The sequence below is a fragment of the Girardinichthys multiradiatus genome, chromosome 22 (assembly GCF_021462225.1).
Source record: "Girardinichthys multiradiatus isolate DD_20200921_A chromosome 22, DD_fGirMul_XY1, whole genome shotgun sequence".
Taxonomy (NCBI): domain Eukaryota; kingdom Metazoa; phylum Chordata; class Actinopteri; order Cyprinodontiformes; family Goodeidae; genus Girardinichthys; species Girardinichthys multiradiatus.
This window is the reverse complement of record NC_061814.1, coordinates 33,312,115-33,331,467: the sequence shown is the minus strand read 5'-3', so window position 1 is coordinate 33,331,467 and position 19,353 is coordinate 33,312,115. Positions and strand designations below refer to the sequence as shown.

At 41.3% G+C, this 19,353-nt stretch overlaps 1 protein-coding gene across 1 annotated transcript; it reads left to right on the top strand.

Moving 5' to 3' along the window:
• Positions 1–10,030: 10,030 nt before the first annotated feature.
• Positions 10,031–18,201, top strand: LOC124858947 (phosphoglycerate kinase 1-like). The gene is made up of 3 exons (XM_047351289.1): positions 10,031–10,573; positions 15,362–15,485; positions 17,831–18,201. Exons 1-3 carry the CDS (start codon positions 10,046–10,048, stop codon positions 18,199–18,201), a joined length of 1,023 nt encoding a protein of 340 aa, XP_047207245.1. The 5' UTR covers positions 10,031–10,045.
• Positions 18,202–19,353: the final 1,152 nt, after the last annotated feature.

Below are 19,353 nucleotides of genomic sequence, written 5' to 3'. Positions count from 1 at the left end.
ATTTAGAAACACAGATAAAGGTTGGACTGCACCAGGACTGAAGCTGGCGGACGAACGCAGGGTCTCTCTGAAGGAGAAAGACAGAAGCTGGTAAACACTCTGGGTGGAAACGGAGAAAATGTGTTCTTCAGATGCTGACTTACAGGGGTGGTGTTCTTGGCAAGACCGGGATGGACTGGAGACAACAGGCTTGATCTGGGAGACATGAAAAGTGGGATGTACTCGATAATGAGCCGGTAGTTTGAGGCGGATGGTGGAAGGACTAATGACAGACTCAATCTTAAAGGGGCCCAAAAAAGAGGTGCAAGTTTTTTGGAGTAGGCCTTTAAGGGAAAATTTTGGGAGGACAGCCACACCTCTTGACTTGGGGCAAAGACCGGAGCGGGTGTCCTCTTTCTCTCCGTATAGCATTTGTTTTGTGCAGAGGTGCGATGAAGAGCAGACTTAGTCTGGTTCAAAAGTCTCCTGCAGTTATTGCAAATGAGTTCTGACAGAGGGGAGAATCAGGTCAGGGAAAGTAGCAGGCAAGAGAGTCAGTTGGTAACCACAGGAGGCCTCAAAGGGCGATAAACCAATGGCTGCAGAGACATGACTGTTATGAGCATACTCAACCCAGGGCAGATGCTTACTCCAGGAAGTGGAGTTGAGGTTGCAAAGGCAACTGAGGGTGTTCTCAAGCTCCTAATTTAACCTCTCAGACTGTCCATTAGTTTGGGGAGGAAAACCAGAGGAAAGCCGGGACTTAGCTCCCAAGGCTGAACAGAAACTTGCGAAATAAACTGGGGACCTCTGTCCGAGATTATCTCAATAGGTAACACATGAAGACGGAAGATTTGGTTAATCAATAACCTAGGGGTCTCAGCTGCTGAGGGTAGTCTGGTTAATGCTAGAAGGTGACAGGCCTTGGAAAAACGATCTATGATAGACATGATAACAGTCTTGTTTCTAGAAGGAGTGTGGCCAGTGACAAAGTCTAAAGCAAACCTTGAAGAATGACCCCACTTGATGACCTGAGATCTGACAACATTGGGGACACAAAGACGACCCCGGGGACCCCCACCTGGATCATGCTCACCTTGTTGGGCATTTCTAACCTGATCCTCCAAGTCCCATGTTACAACCCCCACAACACAGGACGGGCCGATGATTGGGTCAGGTCCTGAGTCATCTTCGGTTGGAGGAAATTGTCTGGACAAGGCATCAGGCTTGACATTCTTGGAACCTGGGCAGTAAGTAATAGTGAAGTTAAACTTGGAGAAAAACAAGGACCAACAAGACTGTTGTGGGTTAAGTCGCTTAGGCTTTTTGATGTATTCTAGATTCTCGTGATCGGTCCATATTACTGTTGGGACCCACAGCCATGGACTTCAACATTAAACTTCGGTACGGACATTTCTGGAACTTTCAAAATAAAGTGCATTAACCTTCTTCCGGCACAGCCAGGAAACGGGATAATTGCGGACTTCCTGTGACGCCACTACCCGAATAAAAACACAGCTGTTGCTACATCCGCCCTCTTCCACACCGGTGACCATCGGGATAGGAGGGGAACAAAGCGCGCTCATGTCTTTTGCTGGCAAAAAGACATAAACTCTTCAACTGGATCCAAGGAAGCCATACGATCATCGATCATATGCAAAGATAAGTACGGATGAAATATTGTCTGTGTATCCGGTATTTTCATTCATGAACGGGGGTAATTAAGGTACAAGCATTGCTTGACTGTCTCTCCGAGCCCCCGCAGACGCAAACAGTGTTCGAGAGAAGCCCCTGCAAAGACGCGATCTACCAGTCTGGAAGGAAGACAGCAGAGACCGCAGCGGACAGGACAGGCCGCCCAGCTAAAGCTCCGGAGCTAACCCTTTTGTTCACAGAACGAACACACCTTCTGATCGTGAGAAGCTGAGGAGGTTAGCGGGAAGCTAACCCTTTGTTCACTGTGGATACCTTCTTCAAACTTCATCACCCCTTGGACAACATTTCCTCACCATGGTCAGAGGTTAGGTTTGGGCAGATTAACAGTTAGGATGAAATAATCTGAACGTTTTCATTCTATGAAGTTTTGTTTTTGTGAAACTCAGCTATCTTAGTACTAGCAGGCTATCTGCAGCACACGTGCCTGGTTTGTGTTCTTTGTATGTTTTTTTAAAGTTAGGACAAACTTTATTTAAAGGGTGATTTTTAAACAGAACATTGATCATAACGCGCCGTCCGCGCTTATGCATTTTAACCCTTATATTAACCAAGGTATTTTAAAGGTATGTGTGTGTTTCTGGTGCTAAGCTATCCGCTTCTTTGTTAGCTCAACTGCTAACCGGTAAGAACACGTGCTTGCTACTAAGGAGTATTTAACAGAAAGGTTGTCAGTTTTCAAGCTAGTGAATAATAGTCCCCGAACATCATTTACTAGATTTGATAACTAAGTAAACGCCATTAAGCCCATTTCTCCAGAAAAATTTTGGCTCATTTCCAAAATATCCCCTTAATAATATTTCTTCAAATATTATTTGAATAAATGAAGGCAGCTAATTAGACACTGTTGAGAATTAGTCATCCAGAAGGTTGGTTTTATTCAGCAGATCATTCTTTAAAATATTATTTTAATGAAATAATATTTTATCTGATCTTGCATTGTGAAGGGTTGTCTAAATGTTGCTGATTATTTCCTAAATTGGTTCCAAGACTAACTTAACTTCATTTCCAGATTCTTCAAGATAATCCTTGGTTCTCAAACATAAACATTGCATGGTAATGTTGCATCACTCTTTTGGTCATAATTTCCAATCATCTTTAATCAACTTGTTTATATTGTACATAGCCCATTAATCTTCCCCATTCTTTAATTCTTCTTGGTAGTTTAGTTGGATTGTTTTAGCATAGTAAAGAGTTTGTTGATTGAAATATGTTTGACTTTGAGTTGACTTATTTTTGTTAATAAATTCTTGTATTTTAAGAAATTGTGTGAATTCATTCCATATATGTGCAGTGTTTATGCTGTTCAATAATGCCAGAGCTCGTCTCACACCTTTCTATTTTGTCCTAATACCATCGCCTTACTGGGCTGGTATTCACAGGACAACCCTTAACAGACCAAAATATTATTTGATAAAATATTAATATTAAATAATATTCTCAGATTCGTAATCACAACATTACAATGGGTTGAGAGGTCCCCTCTAACCAGTACCTCCATTCTTCTAAGGCCATCTTCATGGCCAAAAGTTCATGATCTCCTACGTTGTAGTTCCTCTCTGCGGCAGAAAAACATTTAGAGAAGAATGCACAGGGGTGGGGCTTACCATCCGTGGGTGATCGCTGCAAAAGTACTGCTTCCACCCCAGTGTCCGAGGCGTCCACCTCCACAATAAACTGGGACTCCTTGGGATCTGGATGTTTTAACACAATAGTGGAAAAATTTTGCTTTATGTCATTGAACGGCTTGTCGGTTTCAGGAGACCAGACGAAAGGTTGTTTACTGGAGGTGAGAGCTGTGAGGGGAGAAGCAAGGAGACTGTAGTCACGATCTAAACAACGGTAAAAATTGGAAAATCCCAGGAACCGTTGCAGCTGTTTACGATCCGTGGGAATAGTCCAGTCCACAACAGCAGAGGTCTTACTTGGGTCTGGCTTCACCAGTCCATCCTCAAAAATGAAGCCTAAGAAAGTCACAGAGGGAACATGAATTTACATTTCTCAGCTTTGACAAATAAGCGATTCTCTAAGTGTCTTTGTAAAAGAGCTCGAACAGTCTGGGATGTTCAGTAGAGTCCTTAGAAAAAATAAGGATGTCATCCACGTAGACAAAAACAAAAACATTGATGAAATCCCTGAAGACGTCATTCACCAGGACCTGAAAAACAGCTGGGACATTAGTCAAACCAAAAGGCATAACCAGATACTCAAAATAACCAATAGGTGTCTTGAAAGCTGTTTTCCAATCATCTCCTTCCCTTAGTCAAACGAGGTGGTATGCATTCCGTAGGTCCAGTTTTGTGAATATGGTGGCATCCTGGACACCCTCGAACCCTGGAGTGAGCAAAGGAAGGGAATACTTATTCTTGATCGTGATGTCATTAAGGCCTCTTTAATTGATACAAGGTCTTGGAGATCAGTCGTTTTTAGACACAAAGAAAAATCCTGCTCCCATAGGGGAAGAAGATGCCCGATTTATGCGAGCTTTAAGTGAGTCGTTTATGTATTTCTCCATGGACTCCTGCTCTGAACCTCACAGGCGAAAAAGCCGACCTGCTGGTAGTGAAGGACCAGGAACTAGATCTATCGCACAGTCATATGGGCGATGGGGGGGGGGTAGAGAAAGAGCTAGATCTTTGCTAAATACTTTCTCTAGGTCATGATACTCTGCTGGAACGTTTGTTAAATCTGGGGGTGTAAGGACATTGGCCAGAGGAGAGGAAGTAGTGACTGCAGAACAATGACAAGTAGCATGACACTTGATGCTCCAGGATTCTATGGGAGATTCTTTCCAGTTTATATGTGGGTTATGATTCTTAAGCCAAGAGTGACCTAAAACAACCGGGGTTTCGGGGTTTCTTTAGTGCGGAATAGCAAGAAAGAAATGGTTTCGCGTTGGTTACCCGATGTAACTTCTGTCAGACACAATTTAAAGATTTGCCATCTAGAGCAATGACATTTATAAGAGGTTCAAGATTACAGACAGGAAGGTTAAATTTCTTTACCAGATCGGAACTAATTAGATTCTGTTCTGAACCTGAATCAATGAAAGACATCAAAGGAATTTGTTCGTTTTTGCTACATAGAGTGGTTTGAAGCAAGAAATGGGGGTAGTTAGGTTGTTGAATTGCATCCGCCAGCACTCCCTTGATCAATGGCGGGCTGACTCTTTTGGGCAAACCAGGCATTTTAGACGAAAATGGCCTGTGGAACCACAATACAGGCACTGTCCCACTCTAAATCTTTTCTCTCTTTCGTCAGGAGTGAGGCGAGTTCTCTCTATTTGCTTGGGTTCAGCGGATGACTCAAAATTCTCAGATTTGGTGGGCGCTTGATTCTCAGGATCTTTAAAGGAAGAAAAATCCATGACTCTAGTTCTCTCACGGATACGGTTATCAATGCGAATAGCAAGGCTAATGAGACTCTCTAAAAAGTCAGTTTCATCACTGTGAGTTTATCTTTTAAATCTTCATTTAGCGAATTTAAGAAAGCGCACTTCAAGGCCGAAGGGTTCCAGCCAGATTTTGCAGCTAAAGTTCGGAACTCAACTGCCATAACGGCCACAGATCTAGGACCCTGTTTAAGTGTCCATACTTTTTTAGCTGCCTCATCACAATGTTGATGTTGGAGAGTTTTAACGTTGGAGGGTGGACAGGCATGGTAATGCGTGGTTCTCAGGTGGCTCCTTAGAAGCTGGGCTTGGAGTTGGAAGCACAAAGGAGGCTCAGGGCTGAGGTGTCGAGGCTGGAGTTCCCAAACTCCTCTGAACATGACACAAGTCAAAACGGAGACTAGAAAGGTTCCACGATTTCCTTCAGCGAAGGGTGATCTACAAGGCAGGGGGAGAAAAACAAGGAGATCAGAGAAACTGCTTGGAAGCAAGACTGCAGAGAAGCAAAGGTCTAGCTGTTTCCACGTGAGAAAACGAGCTGATGCCTCCCTCTGGGTTTTCACTCCATAAGTAGCCCAGCTGATTGCTCTCAGATGAGCAACACCAGTGCAGCAGCACCTGCCAGTCACACCCTGCACAAAAAGAACACAGCACACAAAAACACAGCCTGCAAGCAGCCTGCACACAAACCACCGTGACAGTAACTCACATGTAAACATGGTCATGATTGATGGGTGTTAGGGTTTGATTTTCATTTGTGTTTGTGTTTTCACCACTGCCCTTTTGTTTATGTTTTTTAAGGTGCTGCCATATCAGTTCATTCCTTAAACTTCAGTTTCTTGCCTATTTCTTGTGTTCTGTTTCCTGTGTATTCTAGCTTATTCTCATGTTCTCTTCTTTGTGCTTTGGGATCGTTTCTGTTATTTCTCTGTTTGACTTTTTCCCAGGGTTTGATTACTTCATTAGGTTCTGCTCAACTTATGTTAGTCTCCCTCTCTCAACTTCCCTGCTTTCTTTCTACCTCTGCTGCTTCACATTTCCTCTGATTAGCCCTTCTTCCTTCTCTACCTCAGTATTTAATCCCCTGACTTCTCACTGTTTACTATTGGAATATATATTTACTAAGAAAAACATGATGTTTTTAAAACGTACTTCATTCCATTGTATAGGTTATGTCAATAGATTTTTTTAAATTGTTTTTCAGTGTTCTTAAGGTGCTTCATAAGAGACCAGGATAAGAGTAAACTTGTAAGGCATGAAAACACTTGAAAATATGGTCTCAGAAAACCTCTACCTGAGGCAGCTGATCTCCCTCAGCATGAGTGCCAAAACTCTTCTTGATATTCTTGCAGTTGTATTAAAATGATGCTGAAACTGACCCTTTTTCCAACCTTGGCAGGACCTTGATTTCAACCTGAAAAATAAATTGCCAGTCTGAATGTGAAATAACAGCAGACTGCAATTGGATCTGTGGCAAGGTGGATGTTTTAATATAAATCTTAACCTTGAGTTTACAGACTTTGCTCACTGCATAGTTGCTTCCTCAGCACCCAGTCTCTGACTTCCATCTCAAATTCTCTGTCTTTCTCTCTCTCTCTCTCTTTCTTTCTCTCTGTCTCTCTCGTGTTAACAGAAGACAAAGCGTCTGTCCTATACTTTCTCAGAACAACCTCAATGTAGAATATGCAAGCTGTTTCCAAACTGGATTAGTGTCAGGGTAATCAATGTTGATTATAATGCTTTCATAAGAAAAACCATAACTGCATTTATTGTTTAGTACATGCAACATCAATTAACACTGAAATACTTTGTGTATTACTGATGGCAGTTCAGGAAGAGTTTTTTTTAAGGTATGCATAGCTTAGCCCTAATGACTAGTGTGCACATGTCCTTTTGAAACTGTCCCCAAACAACTTTTAGGATTTATTCATCCTCACTGGGTTAAATTCAGGCTTCTATAATCGTTCACTAGAAGCTCATTACAGTCCTGAAAACTGAACTTTTTTACCCATCTCACATGAGCTGTCACCTCTGGGACATTAGTGTCAGGAGTTGTAGAAGGTGAGGACCCAAATACAGAGAGTAGGCTGAAGACAGGTAGATAGATGACAAGAAGGATTTATTTATGGGACAACCCAGGGTACTGCAAAGCAAGGAACCAGATGTAAACAAAAACTAAACCAATCTGACATGGCTTGAAGCAGCAGAAACAAAAGACGGAACAAAGTCAGCTTAGAAGTATAAATGCTACTTTATGAAATAGCTTAACAAACCCACAGCCCACCCAGTAATTTTAAAGTTTGCTATGGCAAGCCTGGTCTGCTTCTCAATGGACACCCTGATGTGCAGAGGCAGGCCCCAACCCTCCAATTTCTCCCAACAACTGTCATCAGAATCTTTTAAATTTGTGAACTATGGAGTGGCTATATATAATATGTATTAAATGGAAGCAGCTAAGCATCTCATTTGCCTCCACATAATCAATCCCTGTTTTATTCATGAGGGATGGTTTTGTGTTGAGTGCTCTTTAATATTAAAGCAGCTCTGGTAATGTATGCAAAGGAAGGACGGAAAGGGGATCTGTTATACTGTATTATGTTGTTGCTCTAACCAAAGCATGTATAGTTAATTCAAACCTAAGGGCATTGTGTTCACTTGTGAAAAAGGCATAATACTTCTATAATTACAGACAAGGAACTGTTTTTAGAGCACAATTCACACGACTTAACTCAGAATTTGACATGCTGGTATGCCTTGCTGGTATGCCTTGTGGCTCAAAAAGAAAGTTAGAAATTAGCTAATTATAAGAATAAAACGGATAAATAATTTAGTTTTAAACACTGATATTTGGCCATTTAGCATGTACACTATATAACAATCATTTTTGGTCAGCATTAACACAGCTATTAAGACAGCTACTTGCAGGGTCATTCTGAAAAACCTCAAATAGATATGTATTTAGAAAACACCAAATTAACACTCAGGCAGACGTGAAAAATTATGCCAAATCATTTAATATGACAACATAGAGAGGATGAAAAGTGAGCAATGGAAGAGGATGTGTGGGAGTCAGCATGTGAGCAGGTTGTGGGCCAGGGTTACAGGGTCATCTCTACACTGTCATTACTGCATCCACACACTCTCCTGCAGCACACACACTGGAAAACACATGCACAGCCACAGGAAAGATGCATATAAATTGGCTTCTGTAGAATGATACAAAGTGCCTATTTAAAATGGTTGCTGTGTATGTGATCCAGAGAAGCTTCTGGCTCTCGCCAACCTCCTACACTCTTTGGTATTTCTGTGCTTTCCCAGCAAGTAAAATTATCCCCATAGATCTTCTGAGTGAGACATATTGATTGTTAGCCAAAGGGGAGGCTATCATCTCATCTGCTGTGTTGCTGCCATTTCTGGCCAGTTAAAGTGTGTTAGGATATTTGTTGGACAAGACATTCTTAAAGGTTCAAGTTGATAATAGATGATCATTGCATTTTGTAATGAAATGTTTATCCTGCCATTTACTATAACCTCCATTTACAACTAACAAGGTGGTTATGCAATACAGTGGCTAAATCTAATGTGAGTGCTACAAAGGCCAGTGAGCCCGATTTGCCAAAAACTTGCATAGATTTGGGGAAAAAGATTATAACATTATTGCCGAATCCCAGGAATAAACAACTGGATGTCAATAAATCTGTTGGGTTGAAACAATCGTTATTTGTAAAAGACACTCCTACTTATTCATAGTTTTGATGCCCCCAAACCACAAAATTTATATCATGGATGAAAAAAAGATGACAAAAGGGAACATACAAGGCAGACACAAAAGCTGAATCATAGTTTCTCACAAAAATAAAGTGTTATTAGTCTTATTATTTTCAAAGCAGACTTGCCTAAACAAGTGTTGAACAGTGACATGTTAGACGTGCTGTATAAGATTGTGTTTCTGTCTGACAGCCACCAGACCCAAATTAATTATTTAAACACAAAATTGTGCAGAAATGCATAGGCTGAAATGATGGCCTTCACATACTTTTCTTGGGCATGTACAACAGAATTTCCTAGGCAGGTCCATGTCCTCTTCAGCACCTCTGAAGAAACTGCCCACAGTGGCCTTTGTCCTAATTAATGCTTAATCAATCTCATGCTGAGAAGTCTCATCCAAAAAACCCCAGTGTGGAGAACACTAAGACTGTTTTGGTTTTGGAGTGTCAGGTTTACCTCCTTTGAATCCAATTCTAGATGTTGGAATAGCTTTATAATGACTTGCATTGAAAGAATAAATAAACCGTTCTCAAAATGAGGTGAGATCCTTCCATGTATCCATGCAGAAATTAATTAAAACCTCATAATTAGATCAATCACATATACAGCAGTAAATGTTCACATTTTAAACCTATGAATTCTGGGGGGCTCATGTGGTGTATGTTTTAATTCTTATTTCTTTTGAAGAAGTGTATCACTATGATTAAGTTTTACAACAATCACATATGATGAAATGAGAGCCTAATCTTTAGATTATCAAATAAATAATGATCACATTACATGGATAAGATGTCAAGAAACAGTAAAATGAGTATATCTTCGCACTCTGGAAGCGAGGACTGAAGAGGCCTGTATGGAGTCACACATTAACTGTGACTGTCTTATCTTTTTCAGAAGTAGAAAACTACAAGTATAATCAAAGAAAAGTGTATGATGATTTTCTATTTTTCTACAGTTATTAAATGTAATGAAGAGGGGTAATGTTAATCAATTATGATGTATGAATAAAACTGAAGTGATGGTTTTGTTTTTTTAGCTGTAACTGGTGTGAGAGCAAGAAGAAGAGAAATACTGTATGAGAAAGCTTGAGGCTGAGCAGATAAGGAGGGCACCATGGACTGGGAGCCAGAGGCGGCAGAGTCATAACATCAGGACGGGAGGGGCAGAGGAGAGCCAGCTTCACAGAACCTGGGCATGGATGTGCTGGATAAGGTCGATGAGATGATCATCGGCGGCGGCATGGCCTTCACATTCCTCAAAGTCCTCAACAACATGGAGATTGGTACCTCTCTATTCGATGAGGAGGGCGCTGGTATCGTCAAAGACCTGACGGCCAAAGCTGAGAAGAACGGAGTCAAGATTACATTGCCCGTTGATTTTGTGACCGCAGACAAATTTGATGAGAAAGCCGCCACTGGCACTGCAACCGTTGCTGCTGGAATTCCCGCCGGCTGGATGGGTTTGGACTGCGGAGCAGAGAGCTCCAAGCTGTACGCTGAAGCAGTGGGTCGGGCCAAGCAGATCGTGTGGAACGGTCCCGTCGGCGTGTTCGAGTGGGATAACTTTGCCAAAGGAATGAAGAACCTGATGGACAAAGTGGTGGAGGAGACCAAATCAAGCTGCATCACAATCATCAGTGGGGGCGACACTGCTACTTGCTGCGCCAAGTGGGACACAGAAGACAAAGTTAGCAATGTGAAAAGAGTCACTGGATTCCTGTTGGTAGGCAGAGATCAACAGTTCATTTTGGTTCAGAGGTTAGTGTTTGGACAGGAGTGAGGCAGGCTTGGGCAGAGACTAACACTAATAAAACGTTTTAAATAAAAAATAAAAAAACAAAAGTCATGTAATAATTTTGATACCATAATAATACTGCTTTTAAAACCTTAATAATTTTTCAAACAGAATATAGGGTGTTGGAAATTATTTACCATCTCCATACCTTGTTTAATAGATTTTACATGGTTGATTCTGGACTGCAATGGCTTGCCATGTCATTTAGGAACCCCATTACCTCAGTTATAACACACCTGCAGATCATCTCAAACTCCTCCATTGTGATGACATCTTTGGAGGGGCTCCACTCTTTACCGCCAACCTTACAGTTCGATGTTGCACTGTGAAAAGGTGTTTGTCTTTTAACTGGCTGCTTGTCTTTTGGTTGACGCCAGTTACCACCACCCTGGTTCTGTTGCATCACTTGGGAAGTTACTTTGCACTTCTTCTTAGCCCTGTTCTCAGTTTGAATGTTTAACACTAACTTTGCCTTTTCCTGCTCTATCTGAACGGACACGTGTTTCCCACACAAATTGAGCATATCTACGAGTCTCCTGCATGGAGAGATTCTCTGTTCTGCAATGCATGGTCACTTCATACTGCACGCTAACGTGGAGGTTGTCAAGAAACAAAGACTTAAAAGTGTGGTCTTCTTCAAGACATGGAGCATAACATCCCATAACATCTTTAAACGGTGGAAATATTCTCTGGGAGGTTCATCCTGTTTTTGCAATACTGTCAAAGCATTAATAGTGGCAGCGTCTCTGTAAACATAGTACTCTACTCTAAGAGCCTGACAGAGAGCTGGATAACTGTCACTAATTTCTGGAGGAAAAGTTTTTTATGAACACATGAACACTCTTAGCTGTTGTTTTCCACATAAGTCTCAGCTTCTCACGATCAGAAGGAAAATGCAAGTCAAGAAGACAATGTTCAACTTCAAGCAGGTAAGCCTCAATATTTGACTCCTGGCTACCTGGATCAAAAACCTCTATGTCTTTAGTAAGGGATTCAAGCTGTTTGAAATGGATCCCATGCTCCCAAGGTGGACCACGTCCATCTGAGAAGTCATGCTGGTTAGGTTCATGAAATGGTGGAAGAAAACAAGTTTTCACATGATTTAAATGAGACCTTTCTAATGGATAGACTTGTGCAAGTGGTGGTGGGTCAGGTTGGATTGAGTCACCTAAGAACCATGTGCGTCTCTCCTGGCCCCTAGGGGTCGACACAGAGTCAGAAGGGAGAAGGGTGCCGATCAGGCCAGAAGGGTGCTCCTCCCACCGAATTGGACCACTTGTGCACGCTGAGTCCGGCACTTGGTCATCTTGGTGGTTGTTCACTGCAATGGGATTTGGCAGAACACCACTGGAGACCATCTGACTTCCAACATGTTTGTTGAGGTCTGTGGAAGTAAATTGAACACTTTGACTAAATTTAGGACGCGGAGACTCTGACCTAGGTGCTGAAAGCCTGCTGTCTGAGTCTGCCCCCTGCTGTGGCTGCTGTGAGTGAAAATGCAAATCAGGTACCTGAAAGGTGGGGGCCTGTTCCCCCCTTTGGGATGAACCTTTCTTGAGCTCATCTGCCTTCAGGTCCACTAACTTTGCTTCAGCTTTCTCCATCCTCTCCTCAGCTTTTGAGAGCTCAAACTTTGCAGCATTCTCTCTTTCAAGGGCCATCTGGTGGTCAGTCTGTAACTGAAGATATCTTTTAGCTTCCAGTTGTGATTTCTGCTGATACTACAAGGTAAGCTGACAAAGAACATCTGAAATCAGAGCTTCTCTAGTCGGATACTTAATGAAGTTTACCAACTCCTGAATCCTCTCATCACATGTGGCGAGGTCAAACTGATTTAAAGCATCCCGCTCATCTGGAAACAAACGGATGAGACAACAACAACTTTCTGCATCTCCACGTTTGCTGAAATCATAATGGAGTGTGATTCCATCATTCTGGCAGACACAAAACAACAACAAAGTTATCAGAATATTGCTAAGAGCAACAACATCTAACAAATGTATGTCCAGCTATATGTATATATATTTGACTTTACATATATTGGAAACATTTGTATGAGTGTAAAATGGGCACAGAAGTTGATAATTCAACTTGTGACTTATGACAACACTATGCTGTAAGTGTTGCAATGCTACTCCTTTCTCTAAGGATATTTTGTGATTTTAGTGTTAATTTTTCACCTTTCTTGGGAGGAACTAGTGATTAGACACTACTCTTAACCTTTAAGGGGATTTTGTTTAAAATGCAAAGGAAAAAGAAAATTGCTACACCTTCTAAGGGTAATAATTGCAATTTTGATTTTGATTCATGCCCCTTTATGGCAGGGTGGATTAGACTAAATTTGGGATTCAATCTGGCAAAAATCCTGTTCTTTCATAACATAAAACAAACTCTAAAGTTCTTGAATGGATACATGCGTCAAAATTAGGTCAGATACTAAAATTAACTGCAAAGTTAATTCAGTTTCAGATTGTGGTCTTACACAAAACACAGAAACAGATGTGCAGCAACTGTCTGGACAGTGAGGTTAACTGAAGTTAAACCAAGTCTCAAGTTATTGCTTACACAAAAGAAATCAGACTGAGTCAGAACGTCTAAAATTTTGCCTATGTAGCAGAGTTGATTGTTACTAGCACGGAGATATTGGAGTTATTAATTTGACGAAAGTCTGAAATTGTGAACTCCTGTAATGTCACGAGTTATAATGTTCTCTTAAATATAATCAGTGACACCTGATGTTAGAACTCTGATGTTTCGAGTCCTATTGTGACCAGTGACAGCTGGTTTTAAGCTAATCACTTGGTGCATCAATAATGTGCAGTTGCAGCCTGTTAAGGGTTGCCCTGTGAATACCAGCCCAGTAAGGCGATGATATTAGGACAAAATAGAAAGGTGTGAGACGAGCTCTGACATTGAACAACAAAAACTCTGCACATACATGGAATGAATTCACACAATTTCTTAAAATATAAGAATTTATTAACAAAAATAAGTCAACTCAAAGTCAAACATATTTCAATCAACAAACTCTTTATTATGCTAAAACAATCCAACTAAACTACCAAGCACAATTAAAGAATAGGAAAGACTAATGGGCTATGTACAATATAAACAAGTTGATTAAAGATGATTGAGAACCATGACTGAAGGAGTGATGCAACATTACTCCTTCAATGTTATTTATGTTTGAGGACCAAGGATTATCTTGAAGAATCTGGAAATGAAGTTAAGTTAGTCTTGGAACTAACTTAGGCAATATTCAGCAATCGTTAGACAACCATTCACAATGCAAGATCAGATAAAATACTATTTTAATAAAATAATGTTTTAAATAATGATCTGCTGAATAAAACCAACCTTCTGGATGACCATTTCTCAACGTTGTCTAATTAGCTGCCTTTATTTATTAAAATAATATTTAAAGAAATATTATTAAGGGAGTATTTTGGAAAAGAGCAAAATCTTTCTGGAGAAATGGGGCTTAATGGTGTTTACTTAGTTATCAAATTTAGTAAAATTATGTTTAGGGACTATTATTCACTAGCTTGAAACTAACAACCTTTCTGTTAAATACTCTTTAGTAGTGTCATCACCGGTTAGCAGTTGAGCTAACAAAAGAAGTTGATAGCTAAGCACCAGAATCAAACTCATACCTTTAAAATACCAGGGTTAATAAAAGGGTTAAAATGCATAAGCGCGGACGGCACGTTATGATCAACCTTCTGTTTAAAATCACCCTTTAAATAAAGTTTGTCTTAACTTTAAAAACACACAAACAAAGAACACAACCTGAACACGTGTGCTGCAGATATTCTGCTAGCACCCAGATAGCTAAGTTCAACACAAACAAAACCATACTTATGAAAAACATTTAGATCATTTCAATCTAAACGTTTCTATTATTGTTCTGCCCAAACCTAACCTCTGACCATGCTGAGGAAAAGCTGTCCGGGACGGTGAAGTTTGAAGAAAGCATCCACAGTGAACAATGGTTAGCTATAGCTAACCTCCTTAGCTGTGAAGGGGTTTGAAGGTGCGGCCCCTCTGTCGGGCCCACCAAACTGCACATTACCACGGTGATGTGGCCTCCGTTGTCCTTCCTTGGGAAACTGTTGCACTCGGCGTCGTGCTGGGAACTCTCTGGAAACAGTTCGCTTCTGTAGATCTCAGAGAGAACAGTCAAGCAATGCTTGTACCTTGATTACCCCGTTCATGAATGAAAATCACTGGATTCATTTCTACTTATCTTGTGCATATGATCGCATGATCTTATGACACCCTTGGATCCAGTTGAAGAGTTTATGTCTGTTTGCCAGCAAAGAGACATTAGCGCGCTGGGCCTCCCCTATCCCGATGATCACTGGCGTGGAAGAGATTGGACCATTGGAAGGGGGTGCTTTTATGCAGCCAGTGGCATCATGGGAAGTCCGCTGCTACAGTTCGCTTGGCTGTGTAGGTTAATGCAATTTATTTTGAAAGTTCCAGAAAAGTTTGTACCAGAGTTTAATGTTGAAATCCATGGCTGTGGGTCCCAACAGATGGAAGGTCAACGAGCAAGCTGAAGTCATAACAAGCATGGGAGCGAGAAGTGAGGTGCACACTGTTTTTCATCAGTCTGAAGTTCAAAAAACAGGCAAAAGTCATAGCGCCAGGATGGGAGCAGGAGTCACGAAGGTCATAACACAGGGAGCCAGCTGTTTATGACTCTGTCTACAGAGGCTGGGAGACAGCACCGAAAAGTCACGGCGACCGCATAACTCGATGGGAAAGCTTGCCCGGCAACAGGGGATGAGCAGTGAGGCTATCTCCACTATAAAAACTGTGCCAAAGAACGAAACAGGTTGTTTCCTCGCAGAAGACCAGCGAACAAGATCGGATGGAGAAAGAAGCTTCAGATGAATCAGAAGACCAGAGACGCAGCCCCGCTGACAATTCTGCATCATAAAGAGGATCAACCCGTGTGCCCTGAGAAGAGCTGCAACTCAAAATTGAGAATCTGAATTTCATCTGTTGCATTTTTACCAAGACAACTGAAGTGAACTTGGTCAGTGAACAACTGATTGCTCTAAGTTTCAGGCTTCTGGAAGTCCTGAACCAACCTCAATTACACCTCAACGGTTTCCTTCAACTATTCAGCCTCTGGAAGCTACTGACTTTTGAAACATATGCCAACAAAGTTTCTGTTTTTACTTTTTTTTTTTTCAACTTGACCATCGAAACCCCGAGCATCAGTGCCTGTCCACTTAAAGGAAGAAAACTGAAGATTTGCCTTTCACCCAAGAAGAAAATCACTCTTGCCTACTAAAGAAATCATCCCATTCGGATCCATGGTGAGCCTCCGTCTCCAAAGCCTCTTCAGCCTTACCAGTTTCAGCATTAGGGAAAGATAGGTTAAGTTGATTGATTTTTTTCTATTATTCAAATTATTACGTTTTGCTGATTTTTAAGCTGTTACTGACCCCTGCAAAAGCATTACTAATTAAAGAAAGCATATAAACCTCTAGATTTATTGTGGAGAGTCAATTATTTGAGTCACCTTATTTTTGGGTTTTTCGTTGGTGGTAAAAAGTCTTGTTGCCTGGTTCCAAATGATTTTAGGAGGTTTTTATAGGTTGCCTTAAGCCAAACTTGTTAAAACAATGCCTTTGGGGCTCGTGCCGAGCCACTAAAATCAACCTAACCCCTATACCAATTGTAAGTTGTAAAATAGGGAATGAACAGCCGTTAACAGAAGTGACTGTCAAGGAGCAGATGACTGCTGTGGGCTACTTGGTCGTCCAGACCACCAGTTGAAGAAGGGCGAGACTTTTGGATGCAGGCTGTTAGAGGTTAGGCGTGTCATTTCCCGACACCAGCTTAAACAGATTTTCCAGTAAATCTGCTTAGTAAGACTTTCCAGGTTTAGGGAAGTCCGGATCCGTTGGATGGAGAGCTGGATTGAGAAATCCCCTTAGAAATAGGGAAGTAGGAGGGAGGTGTTAGCTCATCGGACAACGAAACAGGGTTGTGCATGAATGCATGCATGAGAGCTGTTGAATTTCTGAAGTACTTTGAAGTTAAAAAGGCTGTTTTCCACATGATGAACCTGAAATGAGCTCAGTTATTCCTGGTGATATTAAACTCTAATAGGGAGCAAATAAAAACATAGAACAGAGAAACTTTAAAGGGAACCCATAGTTTCTGTAAACACTTGGAACATTTTCCCCAAATGTAAGAACTTAGTGACTGCTGTGATTTCATGTGTGTGTCCGCACCCAGACACAGTTCAGGCGGAAGCAAAACAAAATATCTGTCTCTGCGACGACCCGTTAACTTGGAAAGTTAGCTCAATTCAGATTGGTAGTGAACAAGGAACATGAATTAATTATCATACGCTCACATATGAATTGATATATTCAATTCAATTCAGTTTTATTTATATAGAGCCAATTCAAAACACATGTAGTTTCAAGGCACTTTACAAAGTCCATTCAATCGAATCATACAGATTTCAAGTCAAGTTAACAAATTCCAATTAATCCTAACTATCAAATAGTGCAGTCAGTTTCAGCTTATTATTTAAATTGGTTAAAACGTTTTTCTATCTAAGGAAGCCTAGCAGATTGCTTCAAGTCAGTGACTTGCAGCATTCACTCCTCCTGGATGAGCATGTAGCAACAGTGGACAGTCACTTGCATTGACTTTGCAGCAATCCCTCATACTGAGCATGCATGAAGCAACAGTGGAAAGGGAAACTCCCTTTTAACAGGAAGAAACCTCCAGCCGAACCAGGCCCATCTGCCACGATCGACTGGGAGTTTGAGAGAACTGAGCAGAGACACAAAAAGAACACAGAAGCACTGATCCAGCAGTATTTTCTATGGGAAAGAAAAGTGAAACATTAATGTTTGTAGCTCCTTTAGTGGCTTCATCTAGGAGAGAAAGACAGCTAAACAGATGAACTCTGAGGCAGTTTTCAAGTCTAAATTATGAAAGAGAGCACATACATCCTGAAATTAGTGAAAAAATGGTGCAAAAAAAACCATAAGCACGTCGATAACCTACGGCCAAGGTGAGCAAACTGTAACAAAAAAAACAGGAAACGTGATGGATAAACTAAAACATTTCAGCCTCACAAACACACTTTAACTTGGGTATTGCATGACCACACCAAACGCTCACACTGTTCTTGTGCCCGCCTGCCAGCTCTCTCCAAGACACCACTGAAAAAAAGCTTTTTCAGGACTTCTAAGCCCCATATCTGGGTGGAGGCCATCACTTCCGCCCCGTCCACCTGTCAGGTGCCCTCGCCTGCTTTAATGGTGGCAGCAGAGAGGGGGAGGCAGGAGGGAGGGGTGTTGAGTAGGAACAGTGGTCGACAAGCTGCTGGATCCCATCCCTGCCTTCATGTGCCAACCCTGCGTTACAGTTTATTTCGCAGCCTCCCCTCTCCTCCGCTATGCTCGGCCAAGCCTCTCAGCAGGTCTCTCTCCGCAGAAGAGTTCTGTCGCCGTACAGGGCGGCATCTCTGTGCTCAAACCCAAAGTGGCAAGCAGCCACCTCCACAACATAACTAATGACTTCAGCAGAGCTTTGCAGAAATTCTATTTAAAAACCAAAATAATTTGCACTAATAGAGATTTTTTTTACACTGAGCATATTTTAACAGTCTGGTTTTCTGGCTTGTTTGCACAGCACACCATCTGCAGTTAGTTCTTATAGGACGGAGGTGTTCTGGTATGACAACTTTGAAGATAAAGGTGTTTCACTGAATCCTCAAGAAGCAATCAACAAAGGCACAGCCAGACTTCTGCTGCTTTTTAACTTCATCTTTTGATGTTTCTACCCCACAGCAGGAGAAAAACTGTACAGAGCCAAGGCGTTTAAGGGACCTGTACTTGCATCAGTATATACAATCATTTAATATCTTTATTTTCTAGCTTTAAATCTGCGATGATTAAACCATGAACCAGCAGTGTTTAATTATAAACATTTTTCCCCTGCATGTGTAAGATTTTGTTAAATTTGATGATTACAGCAACTGCTGGCCTTTGTTAAACGTAGTGTTAATTGCAGTGTTACTACAGCTATGCTAATGTTTCCCCTCTCAGTGAATATATGCGCCTAGGTGATGACAACATGTGAGATCAAATCAATGTTGACGCTGTGACAACACCATCATTACTTCCCCCATCATTCCTGCATCTGAATGTGTGAATAACAGGGTTACATTTTCTGCTGATGAATGGAGGGAAAATGCAATTAAGCCATTTAAGGCTAATATTTGGTGGCATAAATCAAATACTGTCAGTAGCTGATGGACTACAATGTCAGATAAATTACAGAAATGTATCGTGCATTTCAGCAGTTTCAGACAAAACATCTAAATGTTTAGTTCTGCAGATAATAGACAGCTCTGACAATACATCTGTTTTAATAAGAAAAATCACAGCACCTTCTCAATTTTTCCAACATCATTGTTTTTATGTCTGCATAATACGTTTTTGTTTTTTTTCTGGTGTTACTTGTGGATTTGGTTACCAGGGTAACATCTCTAGTGGCTTGCAATTTCAGAGTATGGAGCCCCGTAATGTTGGCTCCATGTTGCCATAGCAAGTTTCTCTGTTCGACAGTGAACACTGTATCAGGGGGCTCAGCGGGCTAATGCTCCTCAGTGCAGCAAAACGCTCAGACAGTTAATTAGGGTTTATGCAAAAATCAATATTAAG

What these genes read in the sequence shown, in the direction of transcription:
- LOC124858947 (XM_047351289.1), top strand. Translation starts at nt 10,046, where the DNA reads ATGGATGTGCTGGATAAGGTCGATGAGATGATCATCGGCGGCGGCATG. An exon ending in GAGTCACTGGATTCCTGTTG is followed by an intron (nt 10,574 to 15,361) that starts GTAGGCAGAGAT and finishes CTCTGTCTACAG; the next exon opens with AGGCTGGGAGACAGCACCGA. An exon ending in TGTGCCAAAGAACGAAACAG is followed by an intron (nt 15,486 to 17,830) that starts GTTGTTTCCTCG and finishes CCCGCCTGCCAG; the next exon opens with CTCTCTCCAAGACACCACTG.